Source organism: Centruroides sculpturatus, unplaced genomic scaffold, assembly GCF_000671375.1.
Source record: "Centruroides sculpturatus isolate CEXI.00-Female unplaced genomic scaffold, Cexi_2.0 scaffold49, whole genome shotgun sequence".
Lineage (NCBI taxonomy): Eukaryota > Metazoa > Arthropoda > Arachnida > Scorpiones > Buthidae > Centruroides > Centruroides sculpturatus.
Window position 1 is genome coordinate 1,241,076 of NW_019384317.1, and position 25,654 is coordinate 1,266,729.

The following is a 25,654-nucleotide window of genomic DNA, read 5'->3' on the forward strand; positions in this document are numbered from 1 at the left end:
TATGAATTCCATGTTGTACGAGTCACTTAGATTTTACAAATACGTGTACCGGGCTGTGAACGGCTCACGTATTTGTAAAATTTAAGTGACTTGTACAACATGGAATTCATATAAAACGGAATAATCAATGATCTTATACGGGGGTCGACTGTATTTGAAAAACGCTTGTCAATCCTATAAATCCATAAAAATAACATTTTGATACATCTCTTCTATAAGAGCATTAAAAACACTGGTCACCTTGATTGTTTTGTACTGGGTAGCCATTATTAATGGTGGCTACTAACGATGGATTATTAATCTCTTGAAGGAAGTCTTTACAGTTATATAAGCTAAGCAATGCTTGTGTGATCTTTCATTATATTTCTGTGGATGAGCAACATATAAAAATGACCTTTCTACGATTTCATATATAGTCAAAACCCTCTATAGAGATATTTAGCAGAACAAGAAAAAATATTGTAGTAGAGAAGCTTATTGCTATAATGAGAGTTTTTAAAAAAGTATCTCTTTTCTCATTTTACCTTGTCTGACTACAAATACAGTAATTCTATAAAATTAGACAATGTCAGAACAGAAAAACTTATAGTATTATTAGACATTTATTAAAAAATTTAAGTGTTAAAACATCAAAAACATGCTAAATCTGGAAAATTGCTTTTATCTGTACTGATGCCTACTGACTATAGTTAATGTTCATTTTGGAATTACTATTAAGAGAGTACTACATTTTAATTTCAAAAACAAGCAATAAATTAACTTTTAATTTACTGAATTATTATTTTTGTAGAGAAATGAAAATGCTATGCATTTTACAAATATGGTCAAAGAAGAAATGTATTGCTAAACAGATTTATTGCAATAGAAGATATTCAATTGGGTGAAGTTTTACATTAAACTAATACAAATTGCATAAATATTAAATACTTGTCAATTATAAAAATTGAAATTTAATATAATGAGAATGATTGCAACATAATATTAAACAAGGCAGTTGTTTATAAATATGATTAGGACATAAGAAGAATTAATTGAAGGAAAAATCTTACAGAATATCAAAATCAGTGAAACGAAAGGTTTGGTCGACAGGATAAGGCAAAACATCTTGAGTGGTGTCTCTCTGAAAGTCTTTCTTTGGGTAACCAGCCATTATTTAGGCACACGAAGAAAATCTGAAAAACTCCAAACAGCCAGCTCATTGGTCAGATGAAATCTCAGGACTGACTATCAATTGTTTGGTGACTTTTATCCACTCGGCCACCAGTGAGAAAAACAAGTGAATTTACAGTACAAGTTACGAAACAAATGAAGATTTTAAATAAGGCTATTATAGGAAGTCAGTAGGAAAAGTAGCTCATAATGTAGCTACTTTTAAAGTCATTTAGAGTACTGCACTTTTATATTGTGATAATTACAATACTAATTATGGCTAAAATTGATTGTATTAGAAATAAAAATAACTTAAATGAAAAGAAAAAATTATATATTACGATAATGCAAATATTTAATGTTTTAAAATATCTTAAATATCAAAACATTTTCAAATTATAAATTTACTGAATAAATTATTAAAATGTAGAAGTAAAATAATAATATAAATGTATTCTGAATTTTTCTGAATTAAAAATCCAATAATATAAAGTACTCAGCAAATCACTATACATATAACTAACACCTTATCCTTGCCGAGAAATATAATTTATTTCAAACAAACGTTTTCAGCCTGATTCACAGGCCATCTTCAGGTTTAAAAATCCAATATTAAAAAGATGCATTGCTTTTTAAATTTTTTTTTTAAATATGTAGAAAATTTTTATGAAATTTAATTTTTGAAAACTTTTGGATTGTTATTTAAAAAAATAAGATAATTAATGATATCATCATCATCATAATAGATATTTTGAAGTTATTCAATTTTATGTTATCTTAAATAAATTGAAATTAATACCTTAAAAAATTTATAGAATTCATTCTTTGCTTAAAATTTTCTAATGCTAATTTGAATAAATCTGCTCTTTAACATCATTAATCCTACTTTCTATGGGGTTGTTGCTTTTTCTTGGCTACGTTCTAATGTTGGATGTCCTTCCCCTTTGTGTTTTGTTCTGGTTCGAGACTAACAGGCAACACCAGCTCTAGAGCAGTCCCAATGATATATCTTTGAATAATAGTTCACAAATTTTAAATTGAATTTAATAGTATGCATATCTCAACTTATTTTAATTTCTTTAAAATTTCTTGGATTAATTAAATTAAATTACTTTGAGTTTCTTAAAGTTTTTTAATGATGTAAGAAATGAGATTTTTATTGAGAATATTGTGAGAAAATAAATATATGAGTGTTACTCTGACTTAGAGTTCTAACAAATGAACCGAGCTATGGCTTGGGATTTTGAATATGTGCTTGGCTCTTGGCTGGAGTCCGGAATCTCGGCTTGACTCAAGTCCATATTCCGAGGTAGCCTTGGTCCCGTCTGCTTTGAATTATCGGACTCTGTTGTACACTTTTGCTAGAAGTGCTTGTCGTTTGTATCATTTTAAAATATTATTATTTATTATCTTTTTATAATTCTCTTAATCTAAAAGTTACTAATTTTTAGGTTAAAAGAACTGCATGTCATTCTGACTTAGAGTTTATAGTTCAGTTGTTCAATGCTCAAGTAGTTTTTATATGAATGCTCTCATTTTAGTAATATATAAATGAAAACATATCTGGCATACTGTGTATCTGTTGTTATCATAAATGCAACTTTAATTTAAAAAATGGACTCTGCGGCAATGCAACCTAGCTTGGTTCTGGTCCAAATTCACTGCTCGTCTTGCAGCTTGTTTGTCTAAACCTCGGCTTGGCTCAGTATTTTCAAATAGCCGAGCCAAATTCCAAACTTTTCTTCGATTTTTGTCTTCTACAGAAATATGTTTTTATTTGAGTATTGTGTAAATCTCAACATGACTTTTCAATTAGTTCTTATAAAAACTATATTAAAAAAAGGTATTATTAATATATAAATAATTGTGTTGATGTTTGCATATTTTATACTGTAAATATTATACTTAAATTTAATTTAGAAAATATTATTAAAAGGAAAATATCTTTGTGACAAAACTGCATGGATAAATGAATGAGTTATTTATATTTTATTCAATTCATTATATAATGGATTCGTAACTTTATATCAAATTATTACAGATAAACATTTAATTTAATATTTTTAGAATGGCAATAAAGGGTCAAGTTACAAAAGAAGCAGAGGATTCCAAAATTCCTCCGAGATAATCGGAATGGCAATGACTTCTTTTATTGAAGATAGTCCCGAATTAGTTTCTGATTTAACAAAATCTTTGAAAAAGTATACTATTATTTTCCCTCATTCTTTAAGACCACATTTGTGGAGAGATTATCTTATCACTAAAGAAACCCAGAAGAAAAAAGGGTAAGATTAAAAACCAAAAAGTGTTGTTATTCATTGAAGTAATTATAGTAAATAATTTATATACATATGATCAAAGAGTAACTTTACAAGCCAATAACATAGACAAATACATTTATTGTGTAAGTGAAGTTATACAGGATTTATATGCAGGAAATACTTTTTTTTAGCAAAAATCACTCAGCACTTATTGCAACACATAATGTGCTTCATCCCATCCTCAAAAATTCCTGTCCTGGTTGTAGCAGCCACCTGGTAATGACAATTTTCACATTTTGTCAGTAACAAAATGGTGATTGCATGTCTGTTTCTTTGAAGAAGTAGGAAAAATATGAGTCATAAGAGACCAGATCGCCAGGATTTACTATTACTAGATTCTTTATAAGTGAAAGTGATCATTATCTAATTAATTCTAAATTTAGAAAATTTACAAAAATTCTCAAATAGACAAGACTTTAAAATAAGTGTCTTCTTCATTTCTTTCAGGAAATAGTAGTTTCATGATGGAGTGGATGCTTCTTTAGAGACTTCTCATCTGCCTCAATATGTAAAATATCAGGAATACTGCACACCATCAGATAATAATGTGAGATTTTATTTCCTGATAGTGTGTGAAAGGGATGAAGTGCAAAGACTTTTTTAAAGTATTGTTTATTTGAAAAATTTTGTAAATGTTTTATGTTTATACTTATTGTCCTGACCATTTTATTAAATCTATATCTAGTTAACTATTTTCTTGTGGAGAAGTTTGTTATCTTAGACTATTTTTTAATAAAAATTTGTCTAAATTTTTTAAATTGCAACAGCTTGTACCTATTTTAATACAAAATTATTACAAATCACTAATTTTCATTTAATCAAAATACCAGTATTTCTGAAATTTTCAATAAACTTTGAGAGCATATCCCCTCATATGTAAAGGATGAAAATCTTATAAGAATAGAAATCTGGAAATATTTTGTTGTGGAATATCATTTGTCTGCTTTTGGCTACTGTCTTAAACAGATTTGGCTACTTCTGTCACTTTCCATCTGGCCACTGACACTACTTTTAAGAATATGTTTGTATTTTGTGTTATGTGAGACAGAACAACTAGGTTCATGTATATGTTCTAGTTAATTCTCAGATATTTACTCAGTCAAACACAGAAATCGTCATAGTTGATATAGTGCACGGAAACTATCGATTATCGACAATATCAAAATGAAAAATTATTGATGGCAAGTATCGCGTATATCGAGACAAAAATATTGATAGTCTGTAGTATTGTACACTCTCATCCATCACCAGTGTCACGAAAAGAACTCTCTCAAACAGTAAGTTTTACATCTTGGTGTGAAGAATATTCTCCAAAATCTTTGCCAAATATTTCAGCAATGCCCTAGAAAAGTTTTTATTAGTGAAATGTAATGATTCTTTGATTGTTAATGTGCTCATTCATTGAGCTTAGGATTATTATAAAATTTAAATTGTTTTATATATTTGTATCATATTCTGATGTCTCTCAACATTACGTTAATTCAAAACATTTGAAGAAAAACTACATATTGATACATTTTATAATGTTTTCTTCTAGAAAAGGACATTACCAGCAAATTATAGACAGTTTTCAAAAATCACTGTCCATTTCAATGAAAGAGTTAAAACTAACACGTGTCACTCGTAGCTCGATATGGAAACAAATCGATAAGGAAGTACTTGAGGTAAAGAAAAGTTAAATATATAAAGTTTTATAAATGTAACTAAATTTTAAAAATATATATAATGTTCTTAAATAAGAAAGAAACTAATCTGTTTGATATGGTAATATCCTAGGAGATAAATTTGGAAGTTCTTTAATTACTTCATGTGAAAATTTCAAACTTGACACAATGTCAATAAATAAATAAATCGTGTGGCAGCTTGGTTTGGCCTAGAGCCAACACTTTTATTAAAAACATATTTTTGGTGAAATTTCTGACCATCCTCGGCCTAGAGCAACTCATTTAACAGATGAGAATTGCTGTTCTACAGCATTCTAACTTCTTATGAGTTGGTGGCAGCTCAGCAAGTCAATGCTGCATCAAATACGCCCTTACATGTATAAACAAAACATAATGTTTAAGTTCTATAGATTTTTACATAAATAATAATAAAAATAGACAAAAAAAAAACCTAGCATTTTTTTTTAAATGACAAGCTGGTTAAAAATCAATTTTGTAGAACATCACTCTAATTTATTAACTAAACAGTTCTTTGTTTTATTTATTTACTTCATAATTTGAAAATAAATTCAGTGAGAACTCATGAACAAACTCTTTAATTTTGATTAAAAAAGATAGGACTTTTTAAAAATAATTTTAATATGATTAATAAATAATATATATAATTATCATAAACTTTATAATGTACATTTTTTTCCTTTCAGATTTACCACAAAACAAATAATTCAACTGATGAAGATATTACAGAAACTGCCCAACTTCTCAATATCATTCATATTTACAATAAAAGTTATCACTTGTATTATATTTATTGGGCAATTATGATTCAACAAATTTTTCTTCATAATAATGAATTTGATAAAGGTTTGTATCAAATTCTAAACAAATTACGAAGTTGCAGAAGTAAACATTTATATATTTACTACTTTCCTTAGTTTTTTATTTGTATACATTTGTATATCTAATACTGTAATTATATTTAATTTATTTATATCTATATATTTAAAAGCAAACAAAGTCACTTATTTCATACCAGTGGTGGTTCATGACTGTCTATTGTGGCCCTCTGAGTAACAAATACAAGTTTACATAACATATTACATCATATTACAGTAAATTAAATATATGTACAGTTATCTAAATATATAAAATTACTTGTCCTGACTGACCGAGTCACTGATTCATCATCGCCCAGAGCAAACCGCCGAACCTAAAGAGGTGAAATTTGGTACACAGTTAGAGTACGTCTTGAAAACGCACACTAGGAAGGGATTTTTCGAAATTCCCATGCGGGGGGAGAGGGAGAGCATTAAGGTTTAACCAGAAGAATGGCTTCTACTGTACTATTTTAGATGCGATTTTTTGTTTTCAATTACGTTTAGTCTTCATTAACTACTTAGGTGTATTAAATTGATAACATTTCAGACATTGTTATAAATATTTTTATATATTTTGATTTTTAACCTTATGTTCGAACCGTTTTAAATTTGAATTTGTTGTTGCATATTGATTCGATTACAGAATTATTGTGAACATTCCAGAAAATTGATCAAATCGAAAACATCAGTTTGATTCTCGGCAATTCTCATTATTCTCAGCGGTAGGTGTTATATAACAATTACTATGGTTGTTGAAATACTGAATATAAATGGGGTTTGCCTGCAAAACCTCTGCGGGTGAAGTTGCGGGTAACAGCTATTATATTGATATATATAAAATATTTTTTTAAAGTCAAATGATTTCCAGATTTTACTGGAATATATTACTGCTACTATTAGTAATTAATTTAATTATAGTAACCAAATTTATCAAGAGATGACACCTAATGCCTACCTCTAGGCCAAATTACATTTAATTATTAATAGTAGCATTATTATAGCCCAATATAATCTGGCAGTCATTTAGCCTTATGTGAGAATCTAGAGTTAGAAGGAAAGTCATTTTTGGACAAATTAACAGAGGAGAGGAAAAGATTTAGATTTTAATAGAAAATAAATTTTTGTAAATTTTAAACTTCAACAAAATTTTGAAAAACGGATGTCAAAAGAAACTTTCGATTTTAGAAAGGAAGTTGATTTCCTTTCCTACGGCCGACTCACAAGACGAGTCGAAATGAGTAGAAAATGCGGCCTTTGCACATGCTACTTTGCCGTCAGAGAAGGCCGATATAAAAGCGACATTTTCCCGCCATTCGGGGCAGTCCGTTGAAAGAGGTATTGCCACACAAGTGCAGTTCGTCGAAAGAGGTATTGCCATATGAATCCTGGAAAGTCATTGAAAGAATTAGCCATACAATATAGACGAAGTCCGCCGTTTGAAGTGTTCTCCATACGATATAGAGAGTCCATCAAATGAAAGTCATATTACAGAGTTCTCCATATGATGTATAGAGTCCGTTACACAAGGAGACCGTTATAAGAAGAGTTATTCATACAAAGAATTTGCCATAGAAAATAGAAGAAGAAGAAGAAGAATGTCCACAAATAAGAAGATTCTCATACATTGAAATATTGAATGAATTCAAAAGGTAAAATATAACCACATTCCACTCTATTGTAAACTCTCTCTCGATAGGTTCAACATAGGATATTTAGGTTTAGGTTTAACTTAGTTCGTAGTGACTTAGGTATAAGTACAATTTGTTATTCATTCATTTGTATACTTTTAATATTTTTGGTTTATTAAATGTTTTAGTTTATTTTATAAATATGATCTGGTTAATGTTACATATTCACACTTATTCAAGTTACTTGCATTCTATAATATCAACTGCACATCGGGTTGTATACAATACAATAAATCTGACTTATGGAACCTGTAACCAATGCGTATCACCGATGTGAGCTAGTTATTAGGCAATATGAAAACAGGACATTGCCTAAATTCCTCCACGACATTTTACTATACAAAAGATTTGTCGACGACATCATCATCTTATGGAGGACAACTCCCAACTTAGCCTGTTTTTTAGACGAAATGAATCACAACCCGTATGGACTGACACTAGAGATGGAACAACACAGTAACACCAAAGTACGTTTCCTGGATTTGGACATAAGATTTGATGATTCCATCATCCGCACATCGGTTTTTCGCAAACCTACTAGTGTATCGGCATACACACCAGTAAGCTCATGTGATCCCTTCCAGTACAAAATGGCGGCTTTCAGGGCATTGGTCAAACAAGCTTACACACACACTGCAACACAAAAAGCACTAACGGAGGAGTTAAAATACTTGGAAAGTATAGCCAGATCACACGGGTACCAAAATATTATACAAAAGATCGCAGAGCGCCACAAACAAACACAGGCTTCTTCCAACATTGTAATGAACACGCAAAACACAAGCAATAATATAGAAAATATGAGGATACCCATTAAGTTCAACCCTCTATTGAAGTCCCTGTACAACACCATTGCTAAACAACGAAATGTTNAATGAAAATCAAAACTTGTTATATTTAACAAATGATTTATTTTAAGGATCTTTCAACAAAATTATTTATTGTGCCAAAATAGATAACCACAGCAAAAATTAACACACAAGTTAAAATTCAGTTCTACAGATAGACAATTAGGAGGATTTAATACAACCATCACAGAAACTGGATAAATTATGAATAGCACCAAATTATGCCCAAATTCAGTAAAAATGTAGTATTTACCCTAAAGTAAATGTTTTTTGGGTTTGAACACTTCACCATCTGCTGATGATGATATGAAATGTTTTCGTTTAATAAAATGAAAAAATTATATTAAAAAAAAAAGTCCAATCTAAATGTTGCCGGAAAAGTTAAGCAACTTGTTTCTGGATTTTTTAAACTTAGATACTATAATATTCCATATGACTTAAGGGTTTTTTTTATATTTTTTATACATCAAATCTACACATGTGAATGAAACAATTATAATCTAATTTACTTACTTTAACATGAAATCTAATGTTTTTTATATTATATTAAGTATCTTAATGGGCAATCATTTAACAAAAATTTTTTAACATTATTATTTTCATTTTTTGATCTAGTTTACCCATAGTCCTACAGTTTTTCATCTTTATAACTATATAAATAGTATCTTGGTATATCTGTATTATATGGATATAAATTATCTAAAAATTATTTAATTCTCTAAACATACATAATAAATTCCATATCTGGCATAAACTTTCACACTAATTTTTTATTATACACAATTATGCATTTTTATTGATAATTATTTAAAATTATTTGCAGACGAAAAATTGATTATAACGGCAAAGTACTTAGAAATACTTCTTAGGAATTTTGCTCCTAAGCCAAAAGTAGCAACGGACATTGCATCTAAAGTATGGGAAAGAGTAGGCGAAGAAGATAAACAGTTGCAAAATCACATTTCAAAATGTATGAAGAAAAATGTTATCGTTCATTCAGAGGTAATTTTTAATAAATTTATTCAAATTTATAACATAGATTTTTTAAACTTTCATATATATTTTTTTGTTTTAAAGGATTTTCCACACGAAATTTTTAATATGAGTAAAAATAAAACGCAAATGATGTTTACTGAAACTCAAGAAAACGATATTGATGATGATTTAAAATCCCAAAAGAAAATTATTGAAGATCCAGAAATTTTTATTCGAAAGTGGCTTATAGAGGTAACATTATATAATTAGTTTGTATATATTATAATTTTTAATAAAAATAATTGTATTTTTAGCAGAAATATTTATATGTTTTAAGTGAAATGTATAATAAAGTGAATAAATAAATAAAGTACAAAATGTGGTATGTGATTAGGAAAAGTGTCAAAGCAAACAAAAAATTACCTTAATCCTTGCAATGTATTTATTGGGCTTCAATTTTAACCTCTCAGCTGCACATCTCAAGAATTCGAAACTACACCGTTGTTGCTCAATATTTGTTGGTTTTTATAGTAATTTTTAAATTTGCAATATTATGCTTAAAAATTGCTGTAGATCTGAGCTGTTTTTTGTCTGTTATTACACACATATCACACTTTACGATTGTTGACTTTAAAATATTATGTATGTTTTAAAAAATTAACAAATTTTAAGAATTTTAAATATTAACTGTNNNAGCATTCTAAATTCATGTAAAGTGATATTACGACTAATAATATATAACGTAGTTTGGCTTTTGAGGGGGTAATGGCTACAAAATCTACATCAAGTGCCATTCTGCTAGGGGGCGTGGTCTTAACCGAAAGTACTTCGTTTTTTAGAAGAATTTACAACTGAATCATCCTAAAAACACTAATATTCGTTAAATAGGATAAATATATGTATGATTTTATTAAATTCAAGCTAAAAATAAAATGACAATATTGATTTATGATTGATTGTTTACGTTTATAGCTGACAATGTAGCTCAGACAAAAATAACTTTTTCAAAGAAAGTTCCCACCCTACAGACCCAAGTCGATGCTTATTCGTTAAACCATAGTCATTTAGCAATAATATACCAATTGGAGTTCAACAGGCTTGTAAACAAAAATTTTATTGTCCAATGAACGAAAGAAGAGTTTCCCATAGACTTAACATGGAAAGGAGGGGTTTTGTAAGAAAATTTAAAAATACGGGGTGATAACAAATATCTTATTCGTTGAAACAGACTTAGTCTATGTATATAAATGCCAATCAGTGCTTAAATCGCCACCAACTAGTTAATTACAAAAAAAAATTGAAACTTACTCCAACTGGAGTACTGCGCAACAGTTTAACTAAAACTGGTTACTTTAATGGTAGTACTGTGCAACTGACTGGTTAAAAAATTGTAGACCTATAAAGTTCTACTGTTGTCCATATATCCTTCCTTAATCTTGAGAATAGAATTAGATAGATGAACATTGAGATAAGATACGGAAAGCTTAGGGATGGGAAGCCCCAATTAACTATATACGAACTTCTGATGCAAATCGAAAGTCATGTTATTCAAAACTTTCCCCTGAAAGGAGTTAATAGATGAAGAGTATATATTTTAAATTAAATAAATTTTAAAAATATGATTAAAAATTGCAGTGCAGCATTGTGACAATGTTACAATGAATAATTGCTGGTTAAAATTAAGAACATTTTCGATTGGTTTGACCGACTTTCTTTGGTTAATGGCAACTTCAAATGAAAGAATACAGTTTAAAAATTAAAACATAATGTTTGAATTAAAATAGAAACAATAAATTTAAAATAACATAAAATAATAAATATATAAATAAATACATAATAAATAAAAGTAAATAATTAATAAAGCAAAAATTTCATCTAAATGAATTCTTAATTTTTATATCTTTTAAAGAAATACTTTTAACAAATACTTTCATGTCTATTCATTTATAATTTATTTTGTTTATAATAATCAAAAATATTCATTGTTATATTTATTTTTATTCATTTTTACACCATGTAATTTTATGACACATAAAAAACTTTATTTTGTTAATATTTGTGAATAATTTTTAATATGCCAAAATATTTTTGATATTTATTATTATTATTGTTATTTTAGTTTTATAACTATTAATAATTTTTTAAAGGGTTTTGTTAGCGTATTAAAACCTCTAGCTGCAATGTTCGTTTGGGATCAGCTATTTTTGGATGAATGGAATGAAAAATCCTTGCAGCATGTCTGTTTTGTGTTATTAGGATTACTAAAACCGTGGTTCTTCATTGCAGAAGACTACAGAGGTGTTAGAGAAGTAAGTTCATTGATTTTTTAACATTAATTATAGATGTTTAGACTCATATTTTTTACACTTTATTGACTTCCAGCAGTGAGTTTAATACATTAAAAACATTTTTTACCTATTTTAGGTCTTTCTCAGTTAGATCCTACAGAAATGGAACAAACTAATAGATCAAATACAAAAATATGTTCTAAAATTAAAAGAGAACAAAATACAAATTTGAAAGTTGTAAATTTAAATGAATATAATATAAAATTTAAATGTGAAAAGAAAAAATTCACTTACCAACATTTAAATTTTTAAAAATTTAACACTAAAAAAAGTAAGTAATATTTGTAAAATTCATAAATAATATAAATGCATGCTTTTTTAACAAATTTATCAAATTAATACTTTAATTTAACAAACTGTAGCCAGGGATCTCACAATAGTATACTATTCTATTATTGTCAAAGTATCTGTATTTTTATTTGTTTGAATAAAAATCACTAAAACAATTTATATTATCATTAAGATCACTCTTTAAAAGTAGGCAGTTTGGGTTTCAAAAATACATTTATATGCATGGATAGACTGTATGATTTTTTTTGTGTTAAACTTTTAAAATTTAAATGTTGGTAATCAAGTTTGTTCTAAGAATATTTTAACTCATATTTTTCTTATTCCTCCTTCACTGAGGCACTAATATAGCCTGTTTTTAATGATTTGGTAATGATAATGGATTTGGCCAGACTTAAAATGAGGGCAACGGGGTATTAAAGAATGGAGCCTGACATATCCATTACAAACCATTTGAAAATAATTCCTGAAGCTCTCAACCTTGACTAAGAAGACCTTTTATCCATACTCATCTTGGGTTCAGACAATTTACAGTGGGATAAGCAGGTAATAAAGGATGGGGTCTGACATTTTGGAACTGACTGCCAATGAAAAATTTCTGGAATTTTTCAACTGCCCAAATTTGTTTCTAGTGTGATAAGCCAATGCCTTAACTGCCTCGACCATGTAATTTATACATTTTGATTACGTAGTTTTATTACTTTTTATACTTTTTTCAATATAAATGATAGACTGATATTTAATTAACCAAAAGCCTAAAACCAGACTATTTACACACTATAACTGTACTATTTTTAAATAATCAAATTTTACACAATTTGGCTTAAAAGTAGGCAGTTAGTTTTGAATAGTATAACTGGCAGAGTATCTGCAGAAGATGCAGATTTAAACTTCAATCTGGGCCAATTTTTTCCTGGAAACTTCTAAATAAATTTATTTACTTCAAAATGAATCATATTACACAGTTACAGCCTGTAAATAATTATATTTCAGGCCTTTTTTGTTTATTTATTTATATTTTTAACAATTTTACTTTTGATTAAAAGAATTTATATTTACATTTATCTCCTGCTGCATTTATGAAAATTATTCACAGATTGTTGAATTTAATGTGTTCAAATAATCAGTATGCCCTGATATACATATCAAATTTTATAAATAATTAATGCATTCTTATACAAAAGCCATATTGTATATTACAATTAATTTTTAATATAAACTTATTGTAGGTATTTATAAAAGAATCATCTTTATTATATACCATTGATATCAGACAGGGATGGAAACATGTATTAAATGGAGGAAAATTTCAAGATTTAGCTGATATGAATAGAAACATCAATGCTAATTTTTCTGAACCTCCTGAATCTCCACCACCACCCCCAAAACCTAAACCAATTCCTGCTCCGGTTCCAGTTCCTGTCCCCATCCCCATTCCTGATCCACCACCAAAATCACCAGAAATTCGAAAGGAAGATTGTGGTAATGCATGGCTACCACATAAAGAACAGAACAGTACAACAAGTAGAGTACCAAAATTAACAGATCAGTTCGATTTTTATATCGATTCTGTTAGATTTACATCAGACAGTTCTTCAATTATTAAGGTAAGTGTTGTTATCTATGTTATAATAACTGTTTTTACATAAAATAATTACATACATTTTCATTTTTTATATTTTTTATGGAGAAAAACATAGAATATATGTTCATTGTATGAAACTCATACCTCAAAACCAAAAAAACCTTTAAAATGCAGCCTTTTTATTTGCTTTTCCAAATGTTTTTGGCCATTTTGAATGGTTTTTCCTCAGGAACAGAAAAATCAAATGATTTTGATTTCTACAACCTTACATTATATAGGCTGTATTGATTTTTGTCTGAAGGTATGAATTTTATTTAAATGCAGTTACAGAAGAGTGTTCATTGTATGTTGATGAATTCACAGTAATTCTAGTTTTTTTTTTTATATCTTGAGAAATTTACAATGAATTAGCATTTTTTGCTGCATAAGTTGCTATTGTAGATAATTGTTTTAGAATTTCAGTGTCAGTAAATGTACCACTAGAGTATATTTTTAAACTACTCTACACTAGAGTACTTTAAAATTACTATCCTAATATCTTATGAAAAGGCATTCAGAGGCTCACTTTATTTAGAATTTTCAGTGTATATGTCGTTTGGAGGCATGCCTGTAGGACATAGATATTATGCACAGCTAGATTTTTCAGATGGACCAAGAGAGATGATCATCTGATCATGAGACAAGCGCAAATAGCTGCAGTGGCATCTTTGTCTACTATTCAGAAATAGATGGAAGCCTTGCTATAGAATTTTGTCATTTCTCATATCATTGGCAGGCAACTAGCAGAGACAAATATGCATGCACAGTGACCACTATGTGTTTTGCAATTATTATCCCTACATTGTTGGCTTTGTTTTCATTACAGCTGTGACAGAGAAGTATGGACTGCTACCAATTAACAATGTATCATCTTTAAAAAAACAAATTCCAGTTCTGTTTGGAAACTGACAACCACTGTGTTAGAGTATAGAGTACCACTAGTGATTGCCTTAATTCCATTTACACTGTTGGGCAATAAACCACTCCCACTGTTGGTGTGTTTGATGTGGGTAGCCATCATGTATAACAGTTGATCACCCCTAATAGTGGATGAGAGACATCAATGACAAAACAGTGTTTAGGAAATTCTGCATTCTCATGTTGCTTTTAATGGTAGGGCTGCAACATAGTGCTTAGCTGTACACAGCTTGGGTTTCCTAGGACTATCTCTGTCACAGTGTCACACTTTCTTGGCTTGCCCAGTCTCCAGATTTATTATCCATCGAGCATTTGCCAGAGCAGATGGGTCTACAAATTTTCCTATATTTTATTTGTTTCCTGTCATTTGTACACATTTAAAACAATTGGAATGTTTAATTAAGTTTAAATAATACCTTTCTATTTGCTATTTGATCTGTTATAAGGTATTATAATTTGAAAAGTTTTGTTAGTTTGTCTATTTGTAAAGTACTAAGTTATTTTTATGCCTTTTACAACGATTAGCGACACGACTTTGTGCCGGAAATAGCCGTTACCTAACAGGTACTTTACGCGGATTCGCATTAGTGTGCCAGGCCTGGACTTTAAGCATGCACCAAAAGAAATAATGACAAAGTTAGTCAAAAAAACAATCCAATATTTAATAATAATTCTAGTAATAACTATATACAAAATTTAGTAACAATAAACAACAAATTTATTCAAAGAAAAATCAATAAGAATCAACCTGACAAAAACTCAAATCAATCTATTTGCTAACTTAAATCTATTCCCCTTTGGAATTCGACAAAAAAATTCAAAGACTTAACTTATGTACAACAATTCTTATGAACTAAGGTCCTAATCATCACCTCAATATACTAGGAACCTTTTTCCTCAACTCTCAAGACTTTCTAATCTTTGATCCACAAATCGAATAACTTCAAATCGCCTTGGAACCACTTTATCGCTATCGGACACCTCTTGTCATTCGCTGCTACGAAGCTCACCTCGGTCATTTTCACTTGAGATTCGGAGACTTTATACTATGAGGTGACGTCACAATTCTGATTGAGATCACTCCCTCATTTACATACTTATCGCTAACAGTAAACTTTTCTTTTCTGCCTGGCAGCCTATTTCCCGACAATACTCGCTAACCTTTTACATTATTCTTTTTGACACTTTTTGGAATGTTTTCTTCGTGTTTAGCAAGTTCCTAAGTTGTGCTTGTGGGGTCTCCCTCCCTCTTTCTCGGTGCGGACTTACTTTTTTCTGCTCGGGAGCGCAAGTGTGCGTGAGTTTTTTCTATGGTGCTTTTTTTTGTCGGTGAGTTGGTTCTCTTTCTTCTATTTTTAAGTTTCTAAGGTGAATGGTGAGGAAGCCTTCATCCTAACAAAACATAAGCCCCAAACAAAATAGCATAAAAAGCAAAATAAAAATAACTAAAAATAACGCTCGGACTTGGTTCCTTAATTATTTTGATTGCTAGCTCTGTTTAATAGGATAAAGTGCAATTTTGATCACAATAGAACTTCATTAATTTGACATATATGGGACCAGAGATATGCCAGATTACTGAATAATATTTGTAATTTTTGTAAAATTTGATGTATTATGTACCGTACAATTTGAACATTGCAGACATTGCTGTGTATTTTGCATCAGTGCATACTTCTGTATGTTTCCAATTTGTTTACATACACTTTAATCAGTCCAAATATGAGACAGTGTATGACTATATTCTGGGAATGAACTAGACATTGTAGTTAATCTATTGAATTAATCAGTACACTTTTAACAGTGAGTGAAGTTTAAGGAACACTTACTATTAATATTTTTGACCTGATTAATGGGCCATCTTTAGGCATGTGGACAAAAGAAAGTGAAATGCCTGTACCTGTTAGAAAGATGGATAGAGTTAAACAAGCAAGGAGGGGTGGACTATGTTTGGTGGTGGTTGGTGCAAAAGACTAAGGAGATGTTGCTAGGAAGGAAGAGGAAGTTCTTGTTCCTGCTGTTTAAAACATACTATAACAGTGTTATAAATTTCACACTTTTTGCAATGCTAGTATGGGATGAGTGAGAGATGGTTCTGATTTTGGCTGCCTGCCAGTTTCAGTACCAGGAAAAACTGTAGCAGATCTCCTCTTTCCTCCTAATTGGCACTGGCATTTTACTTTAATCCATCTACAACTGAAGATTGCTCATTAGTTGAATTGAAAACATTAGTTCAACTTCAACTTCATCCACTGTTAAAGATGCTGACTTTACTGTGTTCAGATTGACTGAAAAACCTGCAAAAATATTAATGAACATATTATTGCAAAAAATCAACATTTGCAACGATTTATGTGCATATAATAATTATTTTTCAGACATGCTGTTTTTTCTGCCTGAACTCTTTATTGTGTATGCCCAAACATGTTGAAATTGTGAAATACTAGCATGCCAGATTTTTATTGGACAATTTTGAATTATCAGCTACTTTTCAGAGAATGCCAGCTTACTGATTAATGGGCCATCTTTAGGCATGTGGACAAAAGAAAGTGAAATGCCAGAGTATCATAATAATAAACTCTTCGACAAATAAATAAATAAACTCTTACTTAGTGACTGCTTTTATACATAAAATTCTTGAAAATTAGCTTTTATCAACTTTATTTTAGAGAGCATTTACATTTTATTGAAAATTTAATTAATGAAAGAAAACATTATTGACACTGTCGACTCAGATCACATTAGATTAAATTTTTTTTTAAATGGATCACATTATTATAGCTGATATACATTCATATAGATGTTAAGCAAATACTTTTGCTCAAATCCAACAGTCCAAGACTAAGTTAAACTCAACTACAATATGTGGATTTAAGTTAAAATAATGCTTATTATGCATTTATGAATAGTTGAACAGGCCTATTAACTTAATATTTTTACCAAAATTAAATGATTGGTTGAATTGAAATGTGGGCTGTATTTTATGCATTCCTGCATTAAATTCCGCTTAAATTACAATAATTTGATCATAATTTTGTCTATATTAATGTGAATTATATAGTTTATATAGCTCTATATAGTTTAAATTTTCACTTCAATCTGAAAAAACAATAAGATATACAATTTGCATATATTTAATTAGTTATACACAATATTGTTTTATTAAAATATATTTAATTTTAGGTTACAGGAAAATTCCTTAATTTATATCTTGGCGAAAAATATCCAAAAACTCCAGAAATATTGGCTTTTCCTAAGATAAATTCTCCCGCTCGTAATCCCCAGTTTGATTTCAAGCTTACAATAAACAGAGAGAAGCAAGTCATGAATCCTGATGCACTGGTGTTACTCAGAGTATATACAATAGAAAGACATACAGAACAGATTGTAATTATTGGATCTTGTCTTATAGACGTGTTTAGTAACATTCGTGGTAAAGTAAGTATTATGAAATTACTATTGTAAACATGAAAATAACTTATTTATTAATCATAAATTTTACTATGACAAAATTTATGTATAAATATTATGTATAAAATATAAAATAACATTGGCTTTACTGACTCACTGACATGAAATGTTTGAATGGAAATATACAGATACAGATCCCACACAAAGACCATGAATACCAAAATCAACACGTCAAAGGAAATAGGAAAAACACTAAATTATGTAAACACTCACTTACTACCACACTACATCCATTCAATTTCTACACTTTCAGACATTCATACATTAGTTTATGCTGGGGCAGTCACAGTAGTAACACACCATGGACTGAAAATACAATCGCAGACAAACACACACAAAACACAATTCTATCACAAGCCTGCCTGGCAGAGAAGAATAGAAACACAAATAAATGACATTAGACAGCAATTAGGCAGGCTGACACAATACACTAAAAACAACATAACACCCAAATTAAAGAAACAACTCAAAAACATTTTCAAGAAAATCAAAACACACACAAAACAAACATCACAATATACATATTACAGAATACAATGATACACTAAAACAAAAACTTGCAGCCAAAGCATGTAGACTCAAACAATACAAAACTAAAAAAATAAATTATTTACAAACAATGAAAAACTCTTTTACAGACAAATTGGTAACAAAACAAACATTGATACACAGCACAGTAGCACACCAACAGAATAATTCACAACCTATTGGTCTTCTCGTTGTCCCGTGCTGTCACACACAATGCTGATGCAAGCTGGATCGAGGAGGAGAACAAAAACTTGCACAACATACCAACTATGCCTACTGCTGAAATAAATGTACCCGACATCTAATACACTGTTAACAGAACACACAACTGGAAGACACCTGGTGTAGACAACATTCACAATTTCTGGTACAAAAAGTTTACATCACTGCACCAGGAACTAGCTAAACATCTAACACACATCATCATCAATCCACAAGACATGCCAAAATTTCTTACTCAGGGCATCACCTACATGAAACCTAAAAACAACAAAACCACAGACCCCACACAATACAGACCAATTACATGTCTTCCAACACTCTACAAATTATTGACATCTGTATCACAAACAAAATATACAAACATGTTGAAGAACACGACATTCTTACAGAACAACAAAAAGGTTGCCGTAGAAATCACAGAGGATGCAAAGAACAATTACTCATAGATTCAGTCATTCTACGGCAAGCACACAAACAACACAGAAACATACACATGGCATATATAGACTACAGAAAAGCATTTGACAGTGTTCCACACAGTTGGCTGCTACATATTCTACATATGTACAAAATACATCCATCACTTATTGCATTCTTCGAAAACACTATGCAGCACTGGAGAACAACACTGCATCTCAGGGTTAGTAACACTTCCATACAAACAAACGAAATATTTATCAGGCGAGGAATTTTTCAAGGAGATTCCTTGAGTCCTCTCTGGTTCTGCCTAACCCTGAACCCATTATCCAACATGTTAAACAACACACATTACGACTACAATATCAGACATGAAAAAACAACACAGTTCACACTGTCACATCTCATGTACATGGACAACATAAAACTTTATGCATCTACACAAAAACAACTTCATCAACTCCTACAAATCACACACTCATACACCAAGGACATACAAATGGAGTTTGGCCTAGACAAATGCAAAAAACTTCACATAGAAAAAGGAATCCTGAAGAAAGAAGATTTTGCACTTGGAAGTGGAGATATTATTGAATCCATGGAAGAGGTCAAAGTCTACAAATATTTAGGATTCCAACAAGCCAAACTAACAGAACATACACAAATAAAGCAAAGATTAATTAAAGAATACCAAAGTAGGTTAAATGTCATTCTTAGATACATAGATTAGACACAGTTAAATGCAAAACACACAGTCATCCCAGTACTTGCATACTCTTTTGGAGTTATACATTGGACTCACAGATCTCGTGCAACTCCAAAGGAAAACAAGAACAATGCTTACTAAGCATGAACATCATGATCCCAAATCCACCAGAGAAAGATTAACCCTTCCACGTAAAGATGGCAGACGTGGCCTGATGGACACAGTGAACCTTCACTTCAAACAAATACAGTCATTGCAAGAGTTTTTCTACAAACAAACAAGAAACATCACAGTTACATAAAGCAGTAACTCTAGCAGACTCAAATAACACACCACTAAACTTACATGCACATCATATGGACACAACACAATGTATAAAAAGCATAGACCCCATCAAGTAATCATGGGCTCGAAAGGCACTCCATGGCAGGCATCCTTACGACCTGACCTGGGATTTTGTTGACAAAACTGTGTCAAACGGCTGGTTGGATCGAGGATGCCTCTTTGGGGAGACGGAAGGATCCATGATTGCCATACAGGATCAGGTCATAAATACTAAAAACTACAGAGAACACATACTCAAAGATACAACACTCACAAATGACACATGCAGAAAATGTCACATCATGCCATAAACAATACAAAGAAACACAAATTATTAGACATTTACAAACCATACTACAAATACATTCCACCGACAGTATTGGAAAACAACACGCGTAAAATGTACTATGACAGAGCCATAAAACAATTTACCACAACAGACCAGACATCACACTCATTCACAAACACAATAAAATCACATACATTATAGACATAGCCATTCCAAACACTCACAGTGTACAAAACACGTGCACTGAAAAAATTAGCAAGTACACAGAACTTGCCCAGGAAATAAGGCATCTGTGGAGGATGGATAGGGTAGTTATTGTACCTGTCGTTCTCTCCTGTACAGGTGTGATACCACACACACTACACAAAAGCCTGGGAACATTACAATTGAATAGAAGTACATACATCACACTACACAAAAGCCTGGGAACATTACAATTGAATAGAAATACATACATCATACTACAGAAGGCCACTACATTGAATACATATTGTCAGGAAATTCCTGAATAAAGACACACACACTGACACACTTCTTTAATTTTTGTGTTGTTTTGGTTGCTACGTCTTGACTCTGGTCCGGTATAGTACTCAACAACTGGTTTCAGTCAAGTATAACTTACTAAACCCAACATAATAATAATAATTAAATTTATGTAAATTAATCTGAATCTGCTACACTTTAAGTAATGATTTGAGGCTAGAATTATGCTAATTTTCAGTATAATCAGCATAATTCTAGCTAATTAATTATTATAATTGATATTTGATATTATTTGATTTATTTGATATACAGTGAAAAATTTCAGTATATATGAAATAAATTTTTGATATTATATCTGAGATTTAATGGTATTCTGTTGATGGTATAAAACTAACTAAACTTTGAAAAGTATAATTTAGTATTCTAGTTTAAATTTTTATCTCACTGTTATCTTACTATTATTTAAAAAAGAGAAGGGAAAAAAGATAAACATTCAATTTAAGTAAAATTAGAAAAGATTATAAAATTATTTTTCAAAATATTCTGAAAGAAATGTAAACAATATTTTTCGTTATTAAAAATGTTTATAATAATACAAATTCAGTAAAGTGCTTTCTCTTAGAATATCCCATGTTTTATAGGATATTGCACTCATTTATTGTAGACAATCAGTTTTGGCATACATTCTATGGCCGGATAATCTGAATATCACTAACTTCTCTCTTTTATTCAGTCTTGGGACTAGCTACAGCTACAGAGTTGATCCCAAACAGCATCAGTCAGTGTTCCTTGCTTTTTCTGACATACTATCTTACCTCTCTGTTACTTAACTTCAATGATCTGACAAGAGCCAATATATTCAGTTGGGCTATCCATTGCCCAAAAATAAAATAAAGTATTCAAGTTGAAAATTTCATAAATCTCAAAAGTATTCATTACACAAAAAAACGAAGAGTAAAGAAAAATTTTATTTTCCTTTAGCCGGTCCAGGTGAATGTTGAGGGGCACCAAATTAGATTGCATCGCGGCCTTCCAAGCCCGGAAATAAATGTACGTCACTTAGAATCTAAACACATGGATGACAATCCTAACATACCTTGTGCGACGGTCCTTGTGCGATTTATGGCTCACGATGAGGTAAAAATATTCTAATAAATTACACTTAATTAAATAAATATATTTTATATAATAATTTAATTTTTGTTTAGCAAGGCATTCCCGCTCCGTCTTATGACACAAGGTATTATAAATCGCATTTATCTTGTCCTAACGAATCCGAAAAGAGAGTTTATAGACATTATATCAACGATCCAGAGTACAGAATGACTTTGACAGAATTGGCATCAAAATTACAAATTATAAGTAAATATTTTAAAGTTATATATTATTTTAAAATAAAACATAATAGTATATTTATTATTTATAACTAAAATATTAAAATTATCAATTTTAGCACAAACTTAAATTATAAAGTTTGTAATTTATTTATAAATATAAAATATTTTCAGTGATTATTTCTTCTTGTTTGGTAGATTTTAATGATTTTATTATTAGCACTTATAAATATTTTACTTTATAATTTGCATCAAATATTTGGTTAAATTGTCACTTAACATAAACATTTTTATTTACTTAATTTTAGCAAATATTAATATCACTTTATTAAATTATCAAATATATTATTATCAATTTTAAGAATCATTGCACTTTTTAAATATTTTAAAATATGAATTATTTAAATATTCATTTACTTTTTGGAGTTTTATTATAATTAGATTCTTCTAATGATGATAAGGCAGTTATGGATAGCATGAAGAAGAAATTATCGCAAAANACAATATTAACTCTGAATATGTTTTATTATTAATTTTTAATTGTAATCACCTAGATTGGCTTTTTTGTTTTTATTTGACAAACAAATAATATTTTGTTTTATTGAATAAATTTATTATTTTTTAAAATATATATTTTGCAATTATGTATTTTTAGTATATTTAGAAGGGAGATTTTTTCAATGTCTTACTCAAATTTATCCTGGAAGAAATGGAGGAGAGCAAATTCAATCTTTTCTTACTCAGAAACAAGATCTGAAGTGTGTTCAGAGAGCACCCGACTGGCTGGATCCTCCAAAAGTAAGTATAAAATAACTTCACTTATATAAAATTGATTCTGAAGTCTTTTTTTTAAATAAATTTTCAGGTTTTAAAATTATATTATGACGAACGTACTGTCTTAATTATTTCTCTGTATGGAATACGACCAACTTACGTACCACCTAGAGATGGTAAAGATGCTTATTTAACTCATAGAGGAGGAAATGAATTGATGTTTACTATGGAGCATTCAGTAGCTTGGGGAGTGGTACAATGCTTTGATAAGTATGAATTGAAATTTTGGAAACGTCCTATATACATTTTTATTTGAAAATTACATATTTCATTAATAAATAATAGTAATCCATTAAAATTAAATAAAATTCACGTTAAAGACAGATAATTCAGTACACAAAAATATCAGTCACAAAGTCATGTCATTAGTGTTTAAAATTAAACAGTGATGTCATCATTATGTTATGCTGCCAAATAACTACATAACTAGTAAGAAGCAATATGAAAAAATAGGATTTTCTTTTATATATTATATTTAATTTCATATCGTGGTATGAAAATGTAGTTACTCTGATTTTGATTAGCCCAAATAATAAACTTCTGTTGCAATAAAACAAAAAGCTGAACTTACTATTTATGTAGTTGAAGAAAATTTACAAGAAAATATATAAATAAATAAGTTTTATAAATACTTTCATACTTTAAATTTGTTACGTCTTTTTTACTTACTATACATAGAATGATAAGTATTTCTATCTTTTTTCAATTTTGTCCACTTGTCTAAGATTTTGATATATATTTTATGATCAGTGGTGTGAAGAGTAAAATGATGTGAATATCCATTCATTTATATGAATGACCAAAGAAATGCAACAATGATGTATTTGACCTAGTATTCATGTCATTGTCCAAATACATATGTTCTTTTCAAACGAGTGTTGTTGACAGTGACTGGGCATTGACGTGAATGGTGGTTAGTTATTAGTCATTGTTGAATGTCAGTATTGTGAATTCTTTTTTTTTTTCTAGATCATCACATATCTATGATTAAGGACATTTACAGTATTTAGTTATATAACATGAATATACACAATAAATTTATTTCTTTTAGAGACCTCCTGGGTCTCAACATTTAAAAAAATGAATGAATTTAAATCTGAATAGGGTTTAAACTCTAGTGTCTTAAGGTCTATATTACTTTTCTACCTCTTGCATAAGACTGTATAGGTGTATGTGATAAATAAAGTAAATAAAGTCTGCTGTACACAATATATTAATAAATAACAAAAACCAAAAAAATTTTTAAACTTAACTTTGCAGTTTTCAAAACAGATTCTTCACCCAGTTTTAGGGGAAGATAAATAGAATAGAGAAAGGGTTACCAATAATCAGTAAATTATTGGTATTTTTGGCTATTTTCTGAAGTAGAATTAGAAAAATCATAAACAGATTCCTTTTATAATAGATTGAAAAGCCATTTTTTAAAGTAAACTATAAAATTATCAGAAAATATTTGAAATTTATTTTTGAAGTTTGTTTAAAAAAATGTTAAATATCAAATAATTGTTGTTTGTTAATTAAAATTAATTAGTTTATTTATTTTTAAATGCTAATTGTATGTAAAAAAATAATAGATAATTTTTTTTATTGTATGTATTTATAGAAAATATTTAATGTACACATTTAAATTATGATTTAAAAATCTATTAATCCTCAACTAATTTGATTCAGATACAATTGAATCAAATTCATATATGATATGAAATATGAAGCTTTATATGATTTATATAAGCTTTAATTCATATATTATATGAAAGATTTTAAAGAAACTGTTGTGGTTTTATTAATTCTGCTTTACTAAACAGTTAAAAATAATTAACAAGTTAAATAAATAAAACCTACTTACTCGAGCCTCTAGCCATTAATAGTCAAAACAAAACGCATGGAACACCTCAAATGGCTAGAAGCGATAGAAATATATAAAGTGCACACTACATCTATGTGCATTAACTCCCGAGAAGAAATGGCCCTTTCGTTAGTTTGGCAAGTCTTATTACATAATGATTACTAAGATTTAAGTTGGTGTATGAGGATGCATGAGGACATGTAACGATCGTAGTAAAAATAGTGCATCATACACGTATGAGAAGAGTAAATTCGATTCTGAATGATGGGGACACGACATCGCATATCGAATCTTCGTTCGAATTTTATTTTATAAAATTGCGTGACGGTGTTTTAGAATAAGGAATCCAGCCATTTTACCTGAAGAAGGACACAGAAGGTGTTTGGAAAATGTTTGTTTTTTACAAAGTTGTTTATTTTTTGTATTTCCACACACCGGTTAGAGGCTCGAATAAGTAGGTTTTATTTATTTATTATACACACCCTGGTGTGCATGAAGA

The 25,654-nt window shown here is 29.5% G+C and overlaps 1 protein-coding gene across 1 annotated transcript in view; it reads left to right on the forward strand.

Moving 5' to 3' along the window:
• LOC111623708 overlaps positions 1-25,654 on the forward strand; it is a 62,307-nt gene that overhangs the window by 8,662 nt on the left and 27,991 nt on the right. The window contains exons 3-15 of the mRNA XM_023366396.1: positions 3,217-3,434; positions 5,008-5,134; positions 5,839-5,998; positions 9,372-9,550; positions 9,626-9,775; positions 11,671-11,832; positions 13,389-13,766; positions 17,885-18,139; positions 22,123-22,278; positions 22,350-22,503; positions 22,917-22,994; positions 23,131-23,273; positions 23,341-23,519. Of these exons, the coding sequence (XP_023222164.1) occupies positions 3,217-3,434; positions 5,008-5,134; positions 5,839-5,998; positions 9,372-9,550; positions 9,626-9,775; positions 11,671-11,832; positions 13,389-13,766; positions 17,885-18,139; positions 22,123-22,278; positions 22,350-22,503; positions 22,917-22,994; positions 23,131-23,273; positions 23,341-23,519 (2,339 nt within the window). The remainder of the gene's footprint in view (positions 1-3,216; positions 3,435-5,007; positions 5,135-5,838; positions 5,999-9,371; positions 9,551-9,625; positions 9,776-11,670; positions 11,833-13,388; positions 13,767-17,884; positions 18,140-22,122; positions 22,279-22,349; positions 22,504-22,916; positions 22,995-23,130; positions 23,274-23,340; positions 23,520-25,654) is intronic.